Below are 21976 nucleotides of genomic sequence, written 5' to 3'. Positions count from 1 at the left end.
GCCAAGAAATCGCACAGGCTTCGTCGTAGAGAACATCGCAAGGAAGCAGCAAGCAACTTTTTTCTGTCTTATGTAATTTATAACAAGTCAATAAACTGTTTAGAAACAACAAAAGAGAATAATTAGTAACTTCACCACAACCCCACAAATTTTAGAGCGTAACTTCAGCACTACCCATAAATTTTATTTTCATGAAGAAGTTCTTCTCATTCTCGATTTACCCAATAACTAAATATTTATTCTTCATGCAGAAACAGCAACAGGCAAACGCTGCTTAAGCACACTTGTCCACTTTGATGTAAGAAAGACTCCAAACCAGTCTTTATCCATGACATGCATTAGGTGAAGCATTAATTCGACATAACAGCTACTCCTGCCCTTGTAAGTGCTTCTAGAGATAAAAAATGTAATATCAATTCAATAGCCAATGGCGTTATTGCTGTATAGGAACATGAACTGCTTAAAGCTCAAAAAGCTAAACAGGAATAGAAGTTCATCTGCTCCAATTCGTAGTTCATCATACAATCCGGCGGATATTGTGTCCACATTTCTTTCTTCGTCCAAGTTATTTTGAAGACCAACTAGCTCTCGAAAAACCCAGATCAAGTGTTCATTCATGCATTCTTTTAGAATTGTGACTGCAGGAAAAAAAAAAACAGAAACTGCAACCTGCAAACCCAGCTTGAAATACAGACACAGTCCTCGGGGGGTTCATATGAGCCAGAAGCGCTGAGGCAGTTCAGGCCCGGTCAGAAATCAACCACCCTATTCCGACACTCCACCCAGACTCATGTTTCCAGTGGATTGTCGCATGGTACTCATGATACCTGCGTGCTGTGCCCAACAGGATAGGTTTCCAACTTGCGAGCACGGAACTGGACTAGTCGACTTCTCGAATGCAACCACACCTCTGGACGTGAAAGTAAAACAAGCACTAAGAGGAGCGCGCGAAACTCTCCACCCAGCTTAGGAATGCGTGATTGCCGTCTGCGATCATTCCGATTTCAAAATGGACGTTTCATTAGCTCGTTTTAGCGCTGATCTCGGATTTTTGTAAGAAACAAGTCGATACCTGTGTCCTTATTTACCTATCCTATCGTTACCAGAATTGTCCACAGCCGAGTTGCTCTCAGGAAAGACTTTTCCGCTTTCCACTCCCACTGGAAGATTTTCTCAAATTTCCTGTTTCCCTGAATTCATCTGTTCGAGGCATTTCTCCGGCCAGGAATTACCCCAGTTCTTCCATGGTATGGATCCTTATAAGCCACAGCTGAACCAGGCTGATGATCAGTAGACTGCCGGGGTTGCGACACCGATATGCATGTGATGTACGTACTGCACAGTAATCAGCACTTCAAGGACTAATCTAGAGAAAAATAGGTGTTTAGATTGATAATTCACAAAGGAAAACTAAGTTTAAACGTTTCATAATTACATGTTGTCTTCGGTCTCTTCGGGTCTTATAACAAAGAGTTTTTATCAAAATTTAAACTTATTTACAAAGAGTGTAAGGTTAAATGTGCGAGAGTCATCTCCTCGGATAACGTAACTACTTTCCATGCACTCGATTTCTAACTCAAGCATTTTAATATAATTTTCAGATCATTGTTCCACAGTACTGGTGTTGAAGCTTTTCTAGGAAAATTAAACATCGAGTTTTTGCTGGCACTGTGAATTGTTGTTGAACCCGAAAGTCACTTTCCGAAGAGATTGTTTAGTCTTTTAAAATATCATATGACCAGTAAAATGTCCAGAAATGGTTCTAGAATAAAGTTCAATCTATTTGCTGATTATATAGAATGAGAAACTCGTACTTACCTCTAAGAAGGCTTTTTCCATTGCACCTGCCTCTCTTATCTGTCTCCGCATACTTCAACATGGTGACTGTAGTCTAAATGTTTCACCGGTGAAGAAGAAATTAAGGCGGATTGCATCTTTCAGCATCGTTTATCCTGTTTGTCGGTTGCCACTAAAGATTAGTACAGTGCAGTCCTGAAATGTCCTAAGTGGTGAGAGCCACAGAGCCCAGCAATGCTTGAATGAAACCGTTTGAAGGATCGTTGCCATCTTGTCAAGCGAGCTTTCAGTCTCATGGCTTCAAGAAACTTGTTCACGTGAAATGAAATGCTCAATGTTTAAACAAAACTCGCTGTATCCTTTTAAAGGTTCGCTCGCATTGCTAAAAGTAGGCAAACCTGACGCGAAGTGGATACAGCTCAAACTGAACTAAACGTCGGTTGAGAAATTTGAAAATGAAATTTGGCTTAGGTGCGCATGGACAAAGGAAACTGCGTCGTTAAGTTTGAATTTCATTATCAAATGTGTGAATTTCTCGCGCATAGCAAGGAATTGATAATAAGTTTTGCAAAGTATCAAATCAGCGTATTTAAGTTTTCATTGCATCATGTGCATAACAGGCAAAGTATTACTTCAGAGACCACTGATTGCTTCTTAATTCCCTTGGCGTTAGTTTCTAAATGTACTGGTGCATTTTTCACCTCGCTTTTGGCCGCATCACATCCATTATGTTGACACTGAAAGCGCGGGAAAACGGGAGATGGAGTTGTTGCGTTGCCACAAGTGTTAGACTCACGTGGTCCAGCGTACGAAGATTCTACGACGCCCCGAAATGCCCCGAAATCAAATCGCTCGACATTCGGCGAAAGCGATTTGATGGATCACGAAACAAAGAGACAGACACTTTCTTAACCACGATCAAGCGGTTAAATCTGATTCGAGTATGGACACCGGCCATCAATAATTTAAGAACCCTAACTTCCAACGGGTTTTCCAAAAGACTATTTTAAGACACAAGATTGATGCATTGACCGACTGGACATTGTGCTATGAGCAGTCTTTGATCGCACACTGTATTACACTGAGTTACAAAAGGGTTAATAGTTAACTATTCTTACACAATATGTTAGACCCTGCATGCTTAGAGCACAGGCAGACCACTCTATGTGTTCGTGATTACTAACCGTTTTTTTTTTTTTTTTTTTTTTTTTTTCGGGCTTAAGGGCTCGCTTCGGTTGCCGGATTTCCCTCCCCCCCCCCCCCCCACCCCGCCGGATTTTTTTTCCCACCCTCGCTGGGAGCCTGTTCGCAGGCTAATTCACTTTCTGTGCGTTCAGCCGTTCGAACGGATACCGTAAGGAACGTTTTCGCGTGAGAGGTCACATATTTGCCGATGCATTTTTGTGGTTGAATCGGCAAAGTTCTTCTTTTAACGACGCTTTTAGAGTCGAGAAAGTGAAATTGGCGATGTACTTACTTCTTTTTACGTGACGCGTGATTGGTGAATAAAATTCTCCGTGATGTGTAATTTAATAGGAAAATTCAGCGTGATGCGTGATTGGTAACCCACCTTTGCCACCCTCCAATTGTATGAGAAGCGAAGTACTCATTAAGTACCGCACTAGTTTCAGGAGCAATTGTGCCATTTTCAATCAAACAAATTTGACTTGAATTGTCACTGGACTTGCTATTTGGTTAAAGCGGTCACAGTTCAGTTTTTCCAGAATAAACCGACCGAGCCTCTGGAAGAAACAAACGCAGCTTCCGAACTGTGACCTTGTTTCTCTGCAAATGATTGTTGTTCCAGTTTTCACTCGTATTTTCCATACAAATGATTTCTGAAACGCATTTCTGTTTTGAATAGTCTGGTCAATTAAGTTTGTCATCGATGACCACTCCAAGTGATTTTGCGTTAGTGACCTGGCTAACTTGAAAGTCATTAATTGCAAGTGTCGGAGGTTCTGTGATCATGAGAGTACTTAGCCTCTGCCTATATCCGAGAAGCATGAATTCGCTTTTAGTCGTATTTTAAGTGAGTTTGTTTGCTATCGGCCAACTGTGAACATTTTCTAAATCTTGATTTAGATGGCACAGTAAGACCAAGGACTTAACTAAACATGCCAGTTAAGTTAGCCTATCAGGAGACAAGCTATATTCTTCTTCTGCTATCCTCTCCCTGTTTCAGGGCTGGTAACAATTTGAGTTTTGATAGTTTGAACCGATTGTGCCTGCAAGTTTTTGCAGCAGAAACTGAGGGAGAATAAGGAATAAATAGGAGTTTTGGACAAAATGAAGCGTGAATTGCAGAGGCGAACAGTTTTCCGAGAGCGTAGCTCGAGCGGTGAAACTGTTAACCCTTTGAATACCAAACTTTCGCCAAAAAATACCGTTTTTAACCGTTTAGTCAGGTTTTTTAGCTGCCATGACGCTAAATAAGCCTAAATTTTGCTAAGAAAGCTTTTTTTACTAAAAGGAGAGATTTTTCGATTATTAGGTACAAAATCGAGCAATATTTCAATTCCGGGCACGCGCATAAGCCAATTTTTTTTCCTTTTTTTTTTTTTTGCCATTAACCGTTCCAAATTTTGTTTGTTGCCCCTTTCCTTTCTGTTTTTTCTCGGCCCTTTTACACTGGCTACCTTTTGCGTTGCATGTTCTTTCTGGTTGCCGTGAAAAGTTGGATGTTAATTACGGGCGAAGCCTAGAAATGGACCTCGATCAATTATAGGCGTAGTGGACCATTTTACCACCGTTTTTGCACCAAAACTGATAACGTTGTTTTTCGATTTGCGACGTCGGAATGTCGTCGATATCTAAACCTGACCATTGTATGGAAAGGCCTAGCCTAGTACTACTATCTGCTTTTCAAGAATATCTGATATAGTAATAATAATAATAATAATAATAATAATAATTAGTGAGGGAATCCAACTCGCCAAAGGCGGTTTTCAGTGGAGCCCTCCTAAATAAAAATCACCTAAAAATGACATAAATAAGAGTTATCTAATAAATTACTACAAGCTAAAATAAATAAGAGTAAAAAGAGTTCGTATTAGTTTAAAAAATGATGACATTTAAATTGATGACGTCACAATTGGTACAAAGAGCACGACCATTAATTACGCATATATGCGTAATTGGTATTCAAAGGGTTAACCAAAAATGTATGAATTCCTTCGTTAATCTCGTTCGCAGATTTCTCTTCGCCCACAAGAGATCTGGGAACGAGATTATGAAACTGTGAGCTTCGAGGAGACGATTATGTCCAAGGACATATATCCGAGATTATAATCCATCAAATATTTTCGCTCGCGCGCGATTGGTCTAAACGCGTCACGTGACCGAATATTCCCCAGCTGAAACTGGGAAATATCCGAGATTATTAAATTCTCAACCTCGGATAATGCAATTCTAGCTTTCTGATTGGCTCACTGGATCTCGGTTACCAGCCATTATACCTGCGTTTGACCTTATATGGAAATGAATGCGATAAATGTCGCTCGGCATAAACTTTCTCGCGGGAAGCCAAGTTTCGTCGAGAAAAACATGGACGAAAAAAACAGATTCGGTGAGCTATCTACAGAAGAAATATAGGAAATTATGGACAATGCCTTCCCAGTAACAAAAAAGCCACAAAGTTCGAGATAAGATAATTTAACGGTACGTATACGTTAAGTTTCCTCTAAAGGATGCAAAATTAAGATATGACAGTCGAGATTTTACGCACTCATGAAGATTATGTAACAAAAACAATGTTTACCTTAACAGAATGGCTTGCTAGTCCTGGTGGCACCAAATTTCCGAAACCGATATAAGCAATGTCAAAAGAAGAACTGAATGTTTGTTTGAAGTGTTTTTACAAGTCTGCGAGGAAGAAAGATGGCACGTATTGCAAAAGTTCGTCGATTAAATCCATAAGGAGAGCCACCATTGATCATTTCCTTCGCACGCCGCCGCCCAACAAACCGTTTACCGTTATCTCCGACCAGGCAAATAAATTATTAGAGCATTTGTAAAAGGCCTCAGGAAAACAGGCATCATTGCTGTCCTTACGAAAAACACCTCAAGGAGTTGAGTGTTTTGAGCTGAACCGAAGTAAGCCCGGTTCTTTACCAGCCACGAAAGACCATCAGGGTGGCCTCGGAGATTCTGAAGATGAATCTGACGCTAAGATAGTTTCTGTCTCTGATTCTGAATCTGGCCAACAGTGAACTCCACCCATACAGCTCGAAATGCCATGGCTTTCAAAGCATGGGAATTCTGAAAGCACAACGTCTGTGTCGCATGGCGATCAAAGTTTTCCGCAGCGTTATTACAACGGCAATGTGCAAGTACACAATTATTCGGCTCTTCTCCATGACTCGAACTTGAACGCTTTTCAAACTTTCTGCACAAGTTTATATCTCCTTCATTTGATATACGTTCCTTGAATTCTACTTGATTGTAATTTCATTCAGCAAATTCGCTTGCTTCGCTTTCAAATTTTTCATTCAACTAATTTTACAAACGGCGCGCATGTCATGTGATTTCCCACTTGTTGTTGTTTTCGCCACGTCGACTTCCGGTCGCTTTGTAAAATTAAAACCCAATAAAATTAAGCTATAATTTCCAAGTATACAAACGCAACGAATTTAATAAAACAATTATTCCATTCGCGCTTGTTGGATATGAGATTGGTCATAGCCAACTCGGCCCTACGGGCCTCGTTGGCTATTTACCATCTCATATCCAACGCGCGCTCATGGAATAATTGTTAAATATTCCCCAATTTTCGAAACTGCGCGTGTTGCGAAAAATATTTGAAGGGTAATAAACACAATAGCCTCCATTTGACTTTGAAAATATGCTCGGATATTTGTCCTTGGACATTATCTGTTCCTCGAAGCTCACAGTTTTCCTCGAGCTTCGCTCTCGGAAAACTGTTCGCTTTTCGGAACGGATAATGTTCAAGGACAAATATCCGAGCATACTTTCGCGCCAAATGGAGGCTATTGTTTATTTAGTATATTCTCAGCTCCGACTATTGCATTTCTAGCTCTCTGATTGGCTCAAAAACTCCGACTATGAGCCATTAGTCGGAGTTTTACCTTATATGGAAAACAGTGCGCCAAGTTTAAAAATTTTCCGCTCTGTAAAATTGTTGAAATAAAAATCGGCGGCAAAAACCCGATTAAGAATATACTAAAACAATTATTCCATTCGACCTTGTTGGATATGAAGTGATCATAACCAACTCGCGCTACGCGCTCGTTGGTTATTTATCACTTCATATCCAACGCGGTTTCATGGAATAATTGTTAAATATTTTCGCGCGCGCAACGTGCAACGTGCGCGCGCTGGATATGAGATGGTAGATAGCAACGAGCCGCGTAGCACCGAGTTGACAACAATCATCTCAGGCATTTAATTGAGTTTATTTTTAAGTACCAGAGACGGAGCAAATTAGAGCTGAGATTAAAAGTATAAGCGGTGGGGCCATGGAGAAATTTTTTGATTTGTGGGGATTTTTGTCTATGTTTTTCTTTCTTTTTTTGGTGTTCATGCAACGCTTTTTATCTATATTTCGTTTTTTTCGGTCGTTTTTAGAGTACAGTAATTTGAACCATCACCCACCCCTTTCTGGCCTGTGAGCAGGCTCTCAAGCTTTGCAGCACGAGCAAATGCGAAGGAATGAGAAATGAGTCGGCGCGCGAAACGGGCTGGTGAGGGCGGCACGAAAAGAGGCTCTCGTTTTCGCCGGCTCGCTTCCTTCGCCCACTCGTCTCTCGCAGCTTCGCGTGTGATGGTGCTACAGTGCCTGAATGCGGTTTGAATGAGGTTTTTTCCCAAGATGACTAAGATCAGGAGCCCATTGCTAAGATGGAGGGGGATCTTTCCCGCGGATCGACTGTGTCCCGAATATCGCTCGCAAAGACTTCTGGGTGATAAACGAAAAGACCTGTGTCTATTGGAATGACCACACTCTTAACAGCGGCGATCGATCGAAGTTCACTGTTTTGAGTTGGAAACGGAAAATCAAGTACACACCAATAAGCCATAAGAAAAGAAAATCCATTACCGCACACGTAAATAAGCTGCAGTAATCTTGAACATGGCTTCATGGCGCAACTAAGCAAAGGAGTATTCCGTTCCATGGTCTGTCGACTTCACGTGAACTCTCGGTGCCATCATCGCACTGGTGATTAACTGCTCTTTTACAACTCTCTAAACTTCCTGATTTTCCGGCGGCGGGTTTTGATGTACTTCCAGAAAGCTTTTGTTTTGAGATGGAAAGAGTGCTGGATGTTCGTCGACCGCCAGAACAGAGTCAAACTGGGCTGTCCAGAGCATCGAAGATATTCTTTGGTTGCGACATTTTTCAAGGTAAAGTTTACATTTCAGATTCGTACATCTGGATGGATAATTGATAAGCTAACTGGAAAATGAAATTCCTTCGACTCTGTCTGTTGCATGTAATTAGGCTGTTTTCTATCTTATTCTTTTCAAAACCAAAGGCTAGACTGTTTATTAACCTACTGTGTTGCTACCAGCGTTGAATTTTAACTTTATAATTTTTTCTCTTTAGTAAACAAAGTTTGTTTCATTGATGATTGATATACGTATAAGTTACCTTCAAGAACTTCAATTCATTGGTTCGATTTAATATGTCACAACCATTAAAGCTGATGAAAGTTTTCATTAGAACACTTGACACACTTGTGTCGCTCTGCCGCATAATCCAACAGCACGTCTAATCTTCCGTTTGAATAGATAAAAGGGCACAATTTTCAGTTTCTCCTCTTCAGGTGTCCGGAGGTCATCAGAACTTTATGAAATACGAGAGATTTATTGCAAATCGACTTTTGAACTTCGGGCCAGTGCGTAGCGATCGATATAAGCTTGGTTTCAGGTAGTTACGAAATGATATTCTTTTTGAAATAAGTTTTTATTATCATTACAATGGCTCTCCTTTAGTAGTTTACTCCAAAAAAAAAAGAAAGAAATCCGTCTTAGGGGTTCAGTAATTTTTTTTTTTTTCATTTTCGCTTCAAAATTTTAAAATTCGGCTAGAGAATTAAGAAAGAAAAGCACTCTTTCATCTTTGTTAGACCAGGTGAGCAATTAAAACCGCACAATATTTGTTTTTTGGCAAGCCTATTCACTGTGGTCCAGTTAATAAATAATTGTTTAATCGCCAGTTTTATGAAGCCAAGTTTAAAACAGTTTTGGCTTGCCTCAAAGTTGTCATAGCAAAACATTATTTTTGACTTCGTAATTGTTCCAAATTGTTTTGTAATGGAAATGCAGATATTTTCATCTGTACATAAAAGGTTTAATTATATGGGACTGACACAACACTTATATAATTATGCGTTATTGCAAACTTTCTGAATTTTTGAATCAGTAAAAACAGTGTTAATTCTGTAAAATATGCTTTAAATTTTACTTTGAGTCTTTGGAGGTGATTGTTTTGATGGAGATAAGCGACAGCCAGAAATACGTCTGCCTTCACAGACTGCAGTGAAAGTGGTAATTTAAATCTTTTTTGTTTGGTGGGACAGGTGTCCCATATTGTTTGCAAAAGGTGGCAGTATTTTCACAAGTTTTTCAAAAGTCATTGTCTCAATGTTTTGTTTTATTAGTGATAGGGACAGAAAATTTCTATCATTATTGTATTGTTGAATTTGCACAATGTGCAATAATTCAGAAAACGTTTTTACAGGCAGAATCAATATTGTTTTACGTTGTATACATTTTTATTGAAAGTATTTAACAGTGTTCATTGCAGTGGCTGATATACTATTTCTTGAATGAGTAAAAGGTTCATATTAAAATTTCATATTTACATGCATCTAGCCTTACATGTATAACAATATATATATATTTTAGCAATTCTTAATTTGATTAAAAATTTAAGAAACTGACGAGCCCACTCGGTTATAATTTACTTTTTACAGGTGATGTTTTTACGTGCACTTTAGTGGTATTAAATCATGGAAATGAGTGTTCTTTGTATAAACTACATCTTTGTTGTATTTTTTAACTCATTCTTGAACACTTTGTCACTTTTCCATTTGATTTTTTCAATGTACTGGTCATTAATATTGGCAGTGGCAGATCTAGGGGAGGGGCTGGGGGAGCCTGGCCCCCCCTATTTTGGGTACAAAAAAGAAGAAATCACAGAAGGAAGAAAAGCCCTTCTCACCCCCCCCTCCCCCCTCCCCCCCCCCCTGCCAGCTCAAGGTCTGGATCCACCACTGATTGGTGGGCAGTCTTAACATTTTTTCAGTTGTAAATATAAACTATTATATTTAAAAATAACTTTTTGTGGTATAATTTAGTTTCTTATTTCTTACAGTTTAAGAATTCTGCTTGTTACAGAGAGGTTATAGAATGTCATTTCGTTCTTGCAACATCTGCTTAGACACATACTTTTCTGCCATTCAGCAACCCAAATCTTAAAATTATGAACAATTACTTTTTTCAAAGTCTGCAGAGTTCTTGAAAAATACAGATTTTGTTAGGTGGAGAAGATAAAGAGACACATCTGATTCAATAACAATACCGGTATAACTAGGCTTCAACTTTTAATACAGCCATCTTCTTGAGTTGTGTTCTTAGAAGGAGCATGGCCACTGTATGTATCCATGACTGCAAGACATTGAGACTAATCTTTCCTTCAAGTCTGATATATTTTCTTATAGTTGCAAAGGTGACTGGCACTGATTTACTCCACTGGCAAATACAGTTACTCTGAAGCATAGGTGTAGGGGCACCTTCTGACTTGGGGGTTTGACCTTTTTGCCCGTAAATCAGGATACAAACGCACCCAAACTGCAGTAACAACAAGAACGTTGTTCACAATTCTCGCGCCTAATGAAACTGTTATAATTCCAGAAATAGTTATGTATTTTGAAACCTCTAATACTCTTTGACCACGATTTACAGCTTAATAAAATCAAAAACTTACAGAAGGAAAAGTTATTTCTTCCTCTTACAAAATGTCGTGAAAAATTTTAAAAAGCTCTTTGTGGAACTGTTCAAAATGACTCTTTTCAAAGCCTCCACATAGAAAGGTCTTTGGGCTTCATTTCTTTGATCCTTTTGTCGTTGTTCTGTTGATGGGAAATTGGGAAAGGAAATAATACCCATAGCATGGATTTCCATGACACACATTTAACCAATATATGGCTTTTCCTAAAACAGAATGCCTTGATTCCTCATATCAATTATAATGACTTTAAGTCTGTTTTGGCAAGGCAAATGTCAGAGAGAGTAGCCCACAAACCTTGAAACTTTTTGGAATATTTTCTCCCAAGTCTTGTTGTGTCTTTTTCTAAAACCAGGGGGAGGGTGGCTGCAGCTTAAAAAACACAGACGAAAACCCTGCAACAGCTGGTGATGTGATACAGTACATGGCTTAGTTTTGTGTTTTTTATAATAATATGGCTTGTTCTTTTTTTGTAGTCATTGCTGTAGTAGTGTTTCAAAGTTCAATGATTGCTCTTGGAGACTTCAGTGCCTACAATAATACCAAGGTATTTTCTGTGATATATAAAAATAGATAACCCTAGTTTATTTTCCCTTATAGTCAATGTTCGTAGTACAAAGGGCATAGTGGCCTGGCTGAACTATTAAATGTTTAAAACAATTAATTCAAATTAAAAATAACAAAATGAAGGATGTAAATTGTCAGGATGTATACCCTTCAATTGGCTCTTTAAAAGTGTGGCCAATGGATTGAACTCAGCTTTGCCATAAACCAACTTCAGCTTGTGGCCAGAGTGAGACTTGATCACATCAAGATGAGACTACAACTAGAATAAGTCTGATCCGTTAGACTAATGACTAATGGCTGAATCAGTTATCTACAGTAGGAAGGTAAATATTATGTCTTAGACGCTTAATTCGTCTGGTAAACATGGATTGTATGTCAAAGTAAATACAGAAAATAAGACCATCAGATAAAACATCATTGGGACAATTTCGGCAACTTAATTTTGTCTTTATGCATCTGAGTCACAAGATATGAAGGAAATGGCATTTCACAGAGTCAAACCTCAAATTTCCCTTCAGATCAGTAGCAGTGACAACATCATGTGAAGGAACATGTCTTCCGTGGGTGAACAGCACATCATTCATTCTGTTGGAGAGTCATGACCCTGAGACATGATCCTTCCTGTGTTCTGACATTTAGTAATTTATTAACTCCTTCCTTTGATGGTCACATCAAGAACTTTGGAGGAGATTTATGTAACTCTATAGCCTTTTCTTATACTGGTCTAGTTATCTCAACTCATGCTGGTACATAATATGTATTGTTTGGGTCTATGTTATTAGCATCCTGGAATGGGACCAGGTCGCAGGATTTATATGGTAATCTACATGGGTGCTGTTTTTTACACATGTCTTCTCTGCTTATTTGCTGTAAGTCAAATTTTATAATTAAGTTATCAGATTTTCATTGTTTGTCTTAAATTTATATTGAGTGAATTAAATTGTAATTTACGGTTTCATGTGATAGATTTGTTTTAATTTTCATAAATTATTTGCCCAGAATAACTGACTTCTTGTAACCATTCTCATTTGCTCTGTTTAAACTCGCTCTCTCCGAAAACTTGTCTGTTTTTAATTATACCTTACTTTTTTTTTTATCTTATTTCACTTTAATCGTAATAAGGTTTGTTCATTTGTAGGTTTAGTATATCTGTTAGTTTTATTATGTTCTCCGCTCCTTTCAGTGGTTCCTCACCTGTACCGAAAGTTAACTAATTTTGTAAAATTATATGGGGGCCAAGTAGAAAACCGAATGGTTTACTTAATGACCCCCATGCTCTCACTTTAACATCTAAAATGTATATTGTAAACATACGAATTTTATCTTTAAATCTAAACTGTGAGGAAATAAAGTATGTTATATTAATTAATGTTATGTTGTCCTCAACAGGTTAAGCGACAGAACTTTATGGAAATTATAGCCTTTGATTTGCAAAACTTTGGATTTCTTGCATACAGCTTCATCCAACGTGAGTCATGTTTCCCCATATCTGTCTATTTCAGATATGTGTGTGTATGAGCATGAGGGCCATATTTGAGAAGTATTGGTTGAGTTCTTTTTTTTGTGCATTAACTTGCAAAAAGTCCAATATTCTCCCATACTGACTGAACAAACTAGTTCAATACAGCGTTTATTATAAGGGCTCTTTTTAATCTGGTGATAATTTAATGCATCTGCACGATTCACTCTGAGTTTCTCTATAATTGTGAACAGTTAACTGAAATCGTTCTCCTAACATAAATGTAAAAAGTTTCCTACCTAATGAAACAATGTTTATTTTGTGCAATGAATTGAAAAAGCAATTTTCTAAAATTAATTCACGAGTGCTTCAAGTAAGCGCTCTGTAGTAAATTGCAATATTCGGACCACTAAGGGAACCAATCACAATTTTCCTTTTCATTGCTGACCAGTTAAGTCATATTATTATATGGCTAGCTCTGTGAGCGGGCAAGATGAATCAAATCCTGCACTGTGATTGGCTACCCGAGTGGCAAGATGGAGCTATCTTGCCTGCTCGAGACTACCCACCATGTCCCACAAGAAAAATTTCCCCGAAAGCCATATAATAAATCCTTTATTGACCAAGCTTGTTTGGTCAAGATGGCTTGATATTGGCCTTGTTCTTTTTTTGCGAGTTTATGGACCAAGACAGAGTCAAGGTCCATAAACACACAAAAAGAAGAACTTGGCCAATATCCAGCTGTCTTGACCTCACACTTGGTCAATAACCCATACTTAATGCAGTTATGCTAACAGATGTAAAATACATCTTTTGCTTTTATGTTCTTTCTAATAATTGAAAAATAATATTCCATTAGTATAGGTAATCATACGGTTTTGAGTTCAGTTTGGAATTAATTTGCATGAGTGAGTTTTTCAAAAAGCTAAAATTGCATGAGCCGCTTCGGCAAGTGCAATTTAAGCTTTTTGAAAAACTCACGAGTGCTAATTAATTCCAAATTGAACGAGAAAAACCGTATGATTACTTATTAATGATATAAACATGAAAAAATTTGCATGGAGGAAGCCATTTCTTCTCAATTTCGAGAAAACTTTTTTCAAAGTTTCCGCACTAAATTTTCGTCATTATTTTATGTGATATCATTGGCTTAGAAAATTTCCTATTTTCTTTCAGCCAATCACAATCTAGAATTATGATGTGTAATTTGTACTGGTGTTACACTTTTTGCACTGATGTTACACTTTTTGCACTGATGTTACACTTTTTGCACCAGTGTTACACTTTTTGCACTGGTGTTACACTTGACCTGCACCACTCTCAGCCAATCAGAATCCAGTAATTTTTTCATGTATATTATTAACAAGTTAATTTGGCATTTCTTGTTTCAGTTTATCATGTGAGATTCAAGAAATATAACGGATTAAGAACCAGTGAGAGTGATGCTCTACCAAGGATTGTAATAGCCAATGTGAGTAAATTTTGCAGAAATGTTTGGCTTCATTGAGCCTTCTTGACAAGACAAAATATCCCAAAATATTCCAATCTTGATTTGTTCAGTTGATCAGTGAATTCTGATCAGGCTATCTGTAAAAATATAAAAATTATTGAAATAAAAAGTCTGTAATTAAAAAAAATGTTATAGGCTTTTTAGAGTTCAAAGATGTAATGATGGGGAAAGGTTTCCCTTTTGCTACGGTAGCAAATTTGCCAGTAGCAATTAATGTTAAAAAGTGAAGCCTTGGAGCCGACTGGGTCATAACTGCCAGAGCTTAGCCCAGTTTCTGTAGCATGAAGCGGTCAGGAGTGTTTCTGCTCCCTGCTCCCCTGGATGGGATGGTAGTCCATTGCTGGTACCCATTTGTACTCCTGGGTGGAGAGAGGCACTGTGAGAGTTAAGTGTCTTGCACAAGAACACAACAGAGTGTCCCTGGTCAGGGCTCAAGCCTGGACTGCTCGATCCAGAAACAACCGCTTTAACCATGACGCCACCACAATGTTAAGTAAGACACTTAATGTTGCTGTGGACGCGATACTTGATTCTGGATTTAAAAATTGAGTTTCAGCGTAGCCTGTGACTTACTTTCAGAGTTACATGCATGTACTCTGTCCCCAGCCAGAGGAAATGAGTGCCAGCAAATTATTGTTTTAGGGTTACCACAGGTCAGGAAATGGTCAGGGAAGAAAATTCTTCAAGGTCAGGGAAATGTCAGGGAATTTTATTTTGAAGCAGGGGAAATTGACATTTTGAAGAAAAGCCAAGGAAATTTGAAATAATGTAATACACTGATTTAATACCATGGAAGGCTGTGAAGAAACATTTGGGGTCACTGTGATCTCAACAGCGTTTTTCCATAAGGAAGAAGAAAAATTGTTGAAAATTTAATGCTCATAATAAATGGGTAGAAAGGATGGCTATAAGGGGAGGCTAGAAGCTGCTACTATATCTGACATTTGTATTTATTTGGTCAGTGAAATGTTATTGTTATCAGGGAAAAGTATGGTAATTTTGAAAAGTGATGTCTATGTCAACCATGTGTTTGGGTATAGACTAGCTACACATAAGTAGCTTGCATCAAACTAATTGAAGGGGTTGGTCAAGAATCATGCTAAGTTTGTGGTTTTCAATTTAATAGAAAAACATTATTGCCTTGAAAATTTCCAGACTTTTTGAGACACATTTGAAAAAAAACTCAGTTTTCCTAGCAGTATCTCTTGGTGAACTTTTTTTGCACAAGAAAAAAAGAAATCTTTTGTTTCCCCACCTGGGGGAAAGGAACTAAACTAAGCAGGTTGTCAATTTTTGGGGTGAAAATAATTGATTTGCGTTTCATAACCAGGTGTTATTGTTTTACAGGCAATGACCCTTTTGATTCTTAATATTGTTTTTACGTACCTCTCATACAAACTGTACATGGAATTTGGATGGAAAATCTATAAAAGAGTGCGTTTTAACATCAGGCTGAGAGGTAGGAGGCAGTTATAAATAAGCTCTTTGCCTATGATTTTTTCTAAGTTATGAGGCACCATTATGTCAGCATAACATTTCAAATCTTCAATGTATAGTCAAGCCTTTGTCAAGCAGTTTCCCTATTAAACAGGCCAATTTTAAAGTTAGGTTGGAACTCTTCTTTGAGACAAACAAAGAATGGTCTGTAATAAGGGACTGTCCTTATTAATTAGGTTTACATAATGCATTGTTCCACTGTACTGTCAACTCCTCTATACTGTATTAACTCAATCTAAAAATCACATCCTAGGTGATTCCTTATTTTAGCCGAGAAATTAAACGTGAGAACTCATTTTTTGATGACCAGAATAAAGCTGTTGAATCCAAACTAACCCATAAAAAAAATGACAAAAGTTGCCTGAAAGGTCTCCAACGTGCTGTAAGTTTGATGGGTTACAAACTTGGTGGTAGAACCATCATCTGTTTTCTACAATATTATTGGTTCATTTGCAAAAAAAAAAAAAAAAAAATTGAAAAAAATATTGCTATCCTTTGTTTGCAATGTTATTAACCTTTTGATAACTGTTAACTTTATTCAATGTACCCAAGTTCAAGTAGTTGTGCTGTAATACAACTGCATTGTAAACGTTTGGCAGCGAAAACTTTCACAATATCTGACAGTTGAGCTACCAGGTAAAAAAAAATTTAATGTTTATTCCTATCTGTAGATTAATGCATGGCGGTAAGTTAAAATTTGTTGGTATTTTTTTAACATGAGATTTTGTTAATATCTTCTTAGGAATTTATCAACTGTATGAACTTCTGTTTTGCCTTTTGAAAATGGAAATTCTTTACTTGGTGAGTAGTCTGAAAAGTTAGTTTATTATTTTCGGTTTTGTACATGTAATTATAGATCTTAGTTACGTAAAGTGATTCAAGCAGAGTAATTGTCACTACATTGTACTTAACAGCTTTTCTTTTTCACTCTTTCTTCAAACAGGGAATGTTTGCCATCGTTCACAGTTTTGTTTTGTTGCGGGACTCACATAACATTCTCTATTTCATGAGCCTGTCATTTATACCTTTAACATTAATGTATGCTGGTCTGGGCTACTATGCGGTGAGCATAACATGATGTCAACAATGGAAATTTAAAATGTGAAAAAAAAAATGATGTCAATTTTGTCGTAGTACTATAGATAGTTCTTTACCATCCCATAAATTATCAATATTTTTACATTTTGTTGAATTGAGTGGAATGCATAGTAAAAACTGTTTGCTTTCATCATTAAGATGATATCACGTAGACTACCTACATTTAGAAGAACAGTTTGAAATCACCGCACCAAATTGAATGATTTGGCCTTAATTCCTGGTCATCATTATATATCGGTTTTCAATTGCTGAGTTTCTTAACATCAAAGCCAAAGTAATATCACTCTGGCCAATCACAAGGATGCACACAATCCATTAAACCAATCAAATACAGGCAACTGATGCAAAGGAATGTGTGCGAGAAAGTCACAAAATTGTTTTGGTTTTACTTTTTATTGGATGACAAAGTAGCAAGAGTCTTTTTTTAAGCCAACTGTATTTTGAAGTTATGGCAAACGAAGCAAATATAAATAATATCACTTTCGACACTCAAGTGAAAACTGCTCTAATACAAAGAATGATACACCGCAATCATTTGAAACATAATTGTTCAATACTAAGTAATGTTAAACAAAGTCTGTGAAAAAAAAATGTTAAAAATGACGTTGCTGTAATTCATCTAAAAGTGCATTAATATGGGAAATGTGTACAATGAATTGAAAGTTAGACATTAATGATCAAATAATGAAACTTGTAATCGTGAGAATGTCCAATTTCGATATATTGAATAAAATTCTAACTTGCATTGGCTTCAAGACTTAATAGGTGATTGATTTGCATGTTGAACTTCAACTTGTCTTGCACGCTCACGGAGCTAGCCATATAATAAACTAAAATGTTGGCCTATTGTAACGTGGTTTAAAACTTGTATTGTTTTTTATCAGGCACGGCGTGAGAACAGAGTGCTCATGATATTTTTCCTTACCTGGACCCTTGCTGGGATTGGTTACTTCTTGTACAAACTTTATGGGTCAGTATCTGTTCTTTTTAACTGTGAGTAATTTAAAATACAACACCTCTTAATTTACAATGCCAGTGCCTTGGAGTTTCTTGTGTTTAAAATGTTTACTTTTAACAAAGTTGTTTCAGCTGGTGCTTAACTTTATCAATTTGATCATGGATATTTTGTTGCGTGTGGCAGGTTTACTACTCGTACATGCAATGGCTGTGCTGAGTTTGAAGTCACTGGAAAAGATATCCCTTCTGAAGCTTTCATGCATTTTGTTTATTTAGGTAAGTTTGACATCAAAGTAACACTGTCAAAGCTCTGTTTATGTAAAAATTTTAACTTGTTAACTGACAATTAATAAATTTATACTATATTTGTTAACTTTTTTGATTTTGTTTTTTCAACTCCCCTATTTTTGTATTGCCTTGGTTTGTTTCTCATACAGGATCCATGAACCTTGTGGTTACCATAATAATATTTGGCGTTGCAGTAAAGGTATACCGTAATTTTGGTGGTGGATTAGCGCAGCATTGTAAGTACCAAAATTTTATTACATTTTCAAAATGAACAAAGTCTCAGGCATTGAAGTCAAATGAAATTCTCCCCTTTCTGCCATTTCCCTTCCATCTTCTTCCTGCCATATCTTTCTACCTCTCTCCCTCCCTCCCTCCCTCCCTCCCTTCCTTCCTCCCTTCCTCCCTCCCTCCCTCCCTCCCCCCTCCCTCCCTCCCTCCCTCCTCCCTCCCCCTCCCTCCCTCCCTCCCTCCCTCCCCCCTCCCTCCCTCCCTCCCTCCCTCCCCCCTCCCTCCCTCCCTCCCTCCCTCCCCCTCCCTCCCTCCCTCCCTCCCTCCCTCCCCCCTCCCTCCCTCCCTCCCTCCCTCCCTCCCCCCTCCCCCCTCCCTCCCTCCCTCCCCCCTCCCCCCTCCCTCCCTCCCTCCCTCCCCCCTCCCTCCCTCCCTCCCTCCCCCCTCCCCCCTCCCCCCCTCCCTCCCTCCCCCCTCCCCCCTCCCCCCCTCCCTCCCTCCCCCCTCCCTCCCTCCCTCCCTCTCTCCCCCCTCCCTCCCTCCCTCCCTCTCTCCCCCCTCCCTCCCTCCCTCCCTCCCTCCCCCCTCCCTCCTCCCTCCTAGCATTGTAAGTGCCAAAATTCTTTTACATTTTCAAAATGAACGAAGTCTCAGGCATTGAAGTTAAACGAAATTCTCCCCCTTTCTGCCGTTTCCCTTCCATCTGCTTCCTGCCACGTCTTCCTACCTCTCTCCCTCTCTCCCTCCCTCCCTCCCTCCCTTCCTTCCTTCCTTCCTTCATTTCACCCTTTATCTTCTTTCGTTCGTTCGTTTCTTCCTTCCTTCCTTCTTCCCTCTCTTCCTCATTGCCTTCCTCTAAATTTTCTTTCACTGGGCTTTGTTTGAAATAGTGCCAGGCTGCTTGTGCTCCATCGTCTTTTCGTCTCTCGGTAGTTCGACAAAAGAAGAAACCTCAAGAAAAGTCTGCAGCTAGATTAAGCCTAGGACGAGGGAGTCATTGTTACACTGAAGAGAGTGTCGTTTCTGTGACGTCATACGACAGCGCATATGACGAGTTTGGGGAGAGTGTTAGGTTGGACCGAGGAATGTTACATCCTGTTCACACAGATCTGCCATTACTGACGGAAAACGGACACCTTCGAGTGGACAAACGAAGCTGTAGTTTGCCGAATTTGCTGTCAGACTCCTCGGCAAGGCCTGCTTGTTATCCGGGCCGGCCATTGGATGGAGATGTTTCTTTATTGAGCGATTGGCTGCAAGCGGACGAAGGGAAGCGAGACTCCGCAAACCTAGAAATCATCGCAGAAGAGGCAACAGTCGAAAATCCAGAAACATGTGAATCTGGAGCAAAACTAGCTCCCGATGAAACGCCTCTTCAGGCCGAGGAGACTACGCAAGGCTCCATATTCAACGCATTTACAAACGGTGTTCACACATCAAACAATAGCAATCCCTCTTCTCCTAACTTCCACGTACATGGTTGTGTGAATAACGCAACTGAAGTGCTCGTATGTAGAGACACGCATCTGGTGCCTAAACATGGACAGAATGGCCATCTTCCCGGGAAAGCTCGCATGAAGCATGCCGGCACAAGCTTTGAAAATAGTTGCGGACTGCAAGTTGTAAATAGTTGTGACGGAAATGATGAACAAACTTCTTCTCAAAGCTCACCGCGCGATTTTAGTACAAGAAAACCATTAGATTCAAGTCAAAGAACAGCACATTTTGCTCAAGGGATTGTTTGACTGTGAAAGGATTCCGGTTGTGGTCATTTGCAATCGTTTTGCATTCAATTCTCTGAAAATGTATTGGTGGGAACTCTGACCCGGCGGGGGAGGACCCCCGTTTAAAAACAACGGGGACGATCGTCGTACCCTTAGGGGTTAAGAAGCGGGTTTGGTGCCTCTTGAGGTTTTCAGCCTCAAAAGGTCCACAGCGGAAGCTTTTGCGCTACCTTTTAGGGTGTTGAGCCGAAAAAAGTCAGTGTCAGTTAATGTGTTGTCTTGGAATAGACCATTTTACAGTTGTCTGCTCAGTGACCTGGCCTTTGAATGGCAGCGAGGCTAGAGTTGACCTTGTTTTGATACAGACCTCACTGCTTTTGTCATGTAAATGCACCTAGTTAGCATCAGAACAACTTGTTTTACACAACAAAAGCAGTGAGGTCTGTATCAGAACAAGGTCAACTCCAGCCTCGCTGCCATCCAAAGGCCAGGTCACTGAGCAGACAACTGTAAAATGGTCTATTGGTACCTCTTAGGGGTGAAAACATTTCAAGCCACGCCCACAAAACGAGATCTTGCTGCCTCTTAGGGGTTCTTTTCAAAATTTCCGACGAGCACCCCCGTCCTTTGTATATGGGTCCAACTGTATCACATATGTTCACCTTGGACAAAGCTGAAGCAAAAACCCAAAAGTCTCGTAAGTGCGTACTAAGACACGGTAAGATATATTTTGCACAATGTTCGTATTTCCCTGTAAATAACCCATCGCTTTCGTACATGTTTACGTGATCATTGCATACAGCCATGCACAATCAAACCTCGATGGTAGGAACTTCAAAGAGACAAAATTGCCTGTATTGGAGAATTAATCTGTAATAACGAGGGTTTTTATTATATAAAATAAAATGGAATTTATCAGTGGAATGTGGTGTCTCTGTGACTAAATCTGGTGGCTGTAATAACGAAGTCCGGCAACACGGATAAGCAAAGCCCAATAAGCCATTTCCCAGTTGCTTTTTACCTCTTGTTTCGTAACGAACCATGGTGCATGACCTGTCGTGTGGAAGTGAGATTGATTTGCAAGACAATGACCGTGCCAGAAAAACTCATTTCAATATGAACGGTTGTGCACCAAGACTCGTTTTGAAACAGAGGTAACAGCAACTCTGAAATGATCACGAGCGTGATCTCACTTTCAATATGATCATGTGCAAAGAACTACAGTCAAACCTCTCCACAAAGACCACCTTGGGGACAGACGAAAGTGGCCGTTATGTGGAGGTAGGGGTAGCCTGTGTACAGCCGCTCCCCCCCCCCCCCCGCTCAAAAAAAATCGGGAAGGGGAGGGGCAGCTGTACACAGGCTAAGGTAGGGGCTGGGGATTGGGATGTAATATGACACCGGTTTTTTTCGGGGTGCAACATTTTTTTCTTTTTAAAAAATGCTTAATTTAGCATATGTCAATCAAAATATTTGGCGCACACAAGCAGTGTACAGTGATATACATGTGTCTTGTACAATGAGACGGTGGTACAATTCGGCGCTTTCTGTGACATCTTGTAGCTTGTATGAGTTCTACAAGAAAACAAAAATGATTATAGGACAACAAAAAGGATTGCAACAAAACTGCAAGTAACAGCCTACAACTTGTATGGCATCATCTCTTGGTGGCATAGATTGCGCGAGAGGAGATTGTTTTGCCTTAATTAAATGCTATTATACTTGGAAGAGATTTGGAATCTGAGAAAACTCAGGTTCACGCAAAAAAATACATGCGGAAACGATGTAAGGCACAAAATAAGATTTATAATTACAGTAAAAACAGAAAGACTGTGCAACAAAATACAAATTTATTCCCAACATTATAGCGGGCTTTGAAA

At 39.2% G+C, this 21976-nt stretch overlaps 1 protein-coding gene across 1 annotated transcript; it reads left to right on the top strand.

Moving 5' to 3' along the window:
* The first annotated feature begins 5496 nt into the window (after positions 1–5496).
* LOC145486705 (uncharacterized) lies at positions 5497–21373 on the top strand. The gene is made up of 12 exons (XM_081465414.1): positions 5497–8160; positions 11245–11315; positions 12118–12204; positions 12725–12803; positions 14186–14265; positions 15652–15763; positions 16544–16602; positions 16745–16864; positions 17784–17869; positions 18041–18132; positions 18294–18380; positions 19306–21373. Exons 1-12 carry the CDS (start codon positions 8064–8066, stop codon positions 20115–20117), a joined length of 1782 nt encoding a protein of 593 aa, XP_081321540.1. The 5' UTR covers positions 5497–8063; the 3' UTR covers positions 20118–21373.
* Positions 21374–21976: the final 603 nt, after the last annotated feature.

The sequence above is a fragment of the Orbicella franksi genome, chromosome 5 (genome assembly GCF_964199315.1).
Source record: "Orbicella franksi chromosome 5, jaOrbFran1.1, whole genome shotgun sequence".
Classification (NCBI taxonomy): domain Eukaryota; kingdom Metazoa; phylum Cnidaria; class Anthozoa; order Scleractinia; family Merulinidae; genus Orbicella; species Orbicella franksi.
The sequence above is the reverse complement of the archived record's forward strand: the minus strand, read 5'-3'. Positions and strand labels throughout refer to the sequence as shown.

Bases quoted from the DNA above. Each gene is read 5' to 3' on its own strand.
- LOC145486705 (XM_081465414.1), top strand. From the start codon at position 8,064: ATGGAAAGAGTGCTGGATGTTCGTCGACCGCCAGAACAGAGTCAAACT. The intron at 8,161-11,244 runs GTAAAGTTTACA...CTTTTTTTGTAG, and splicing joins TGGTTGCGACATTTTTCAAG to TCATTGCTGTAGTAGTGTTT. The intron at 14,266-15,651 runs GTGAGTAAATTT...ATTGTTTTACAG, and splicing joins CAAGGATTGTAATAGCCAAT to GCAATGACCCTTTTGATTCT.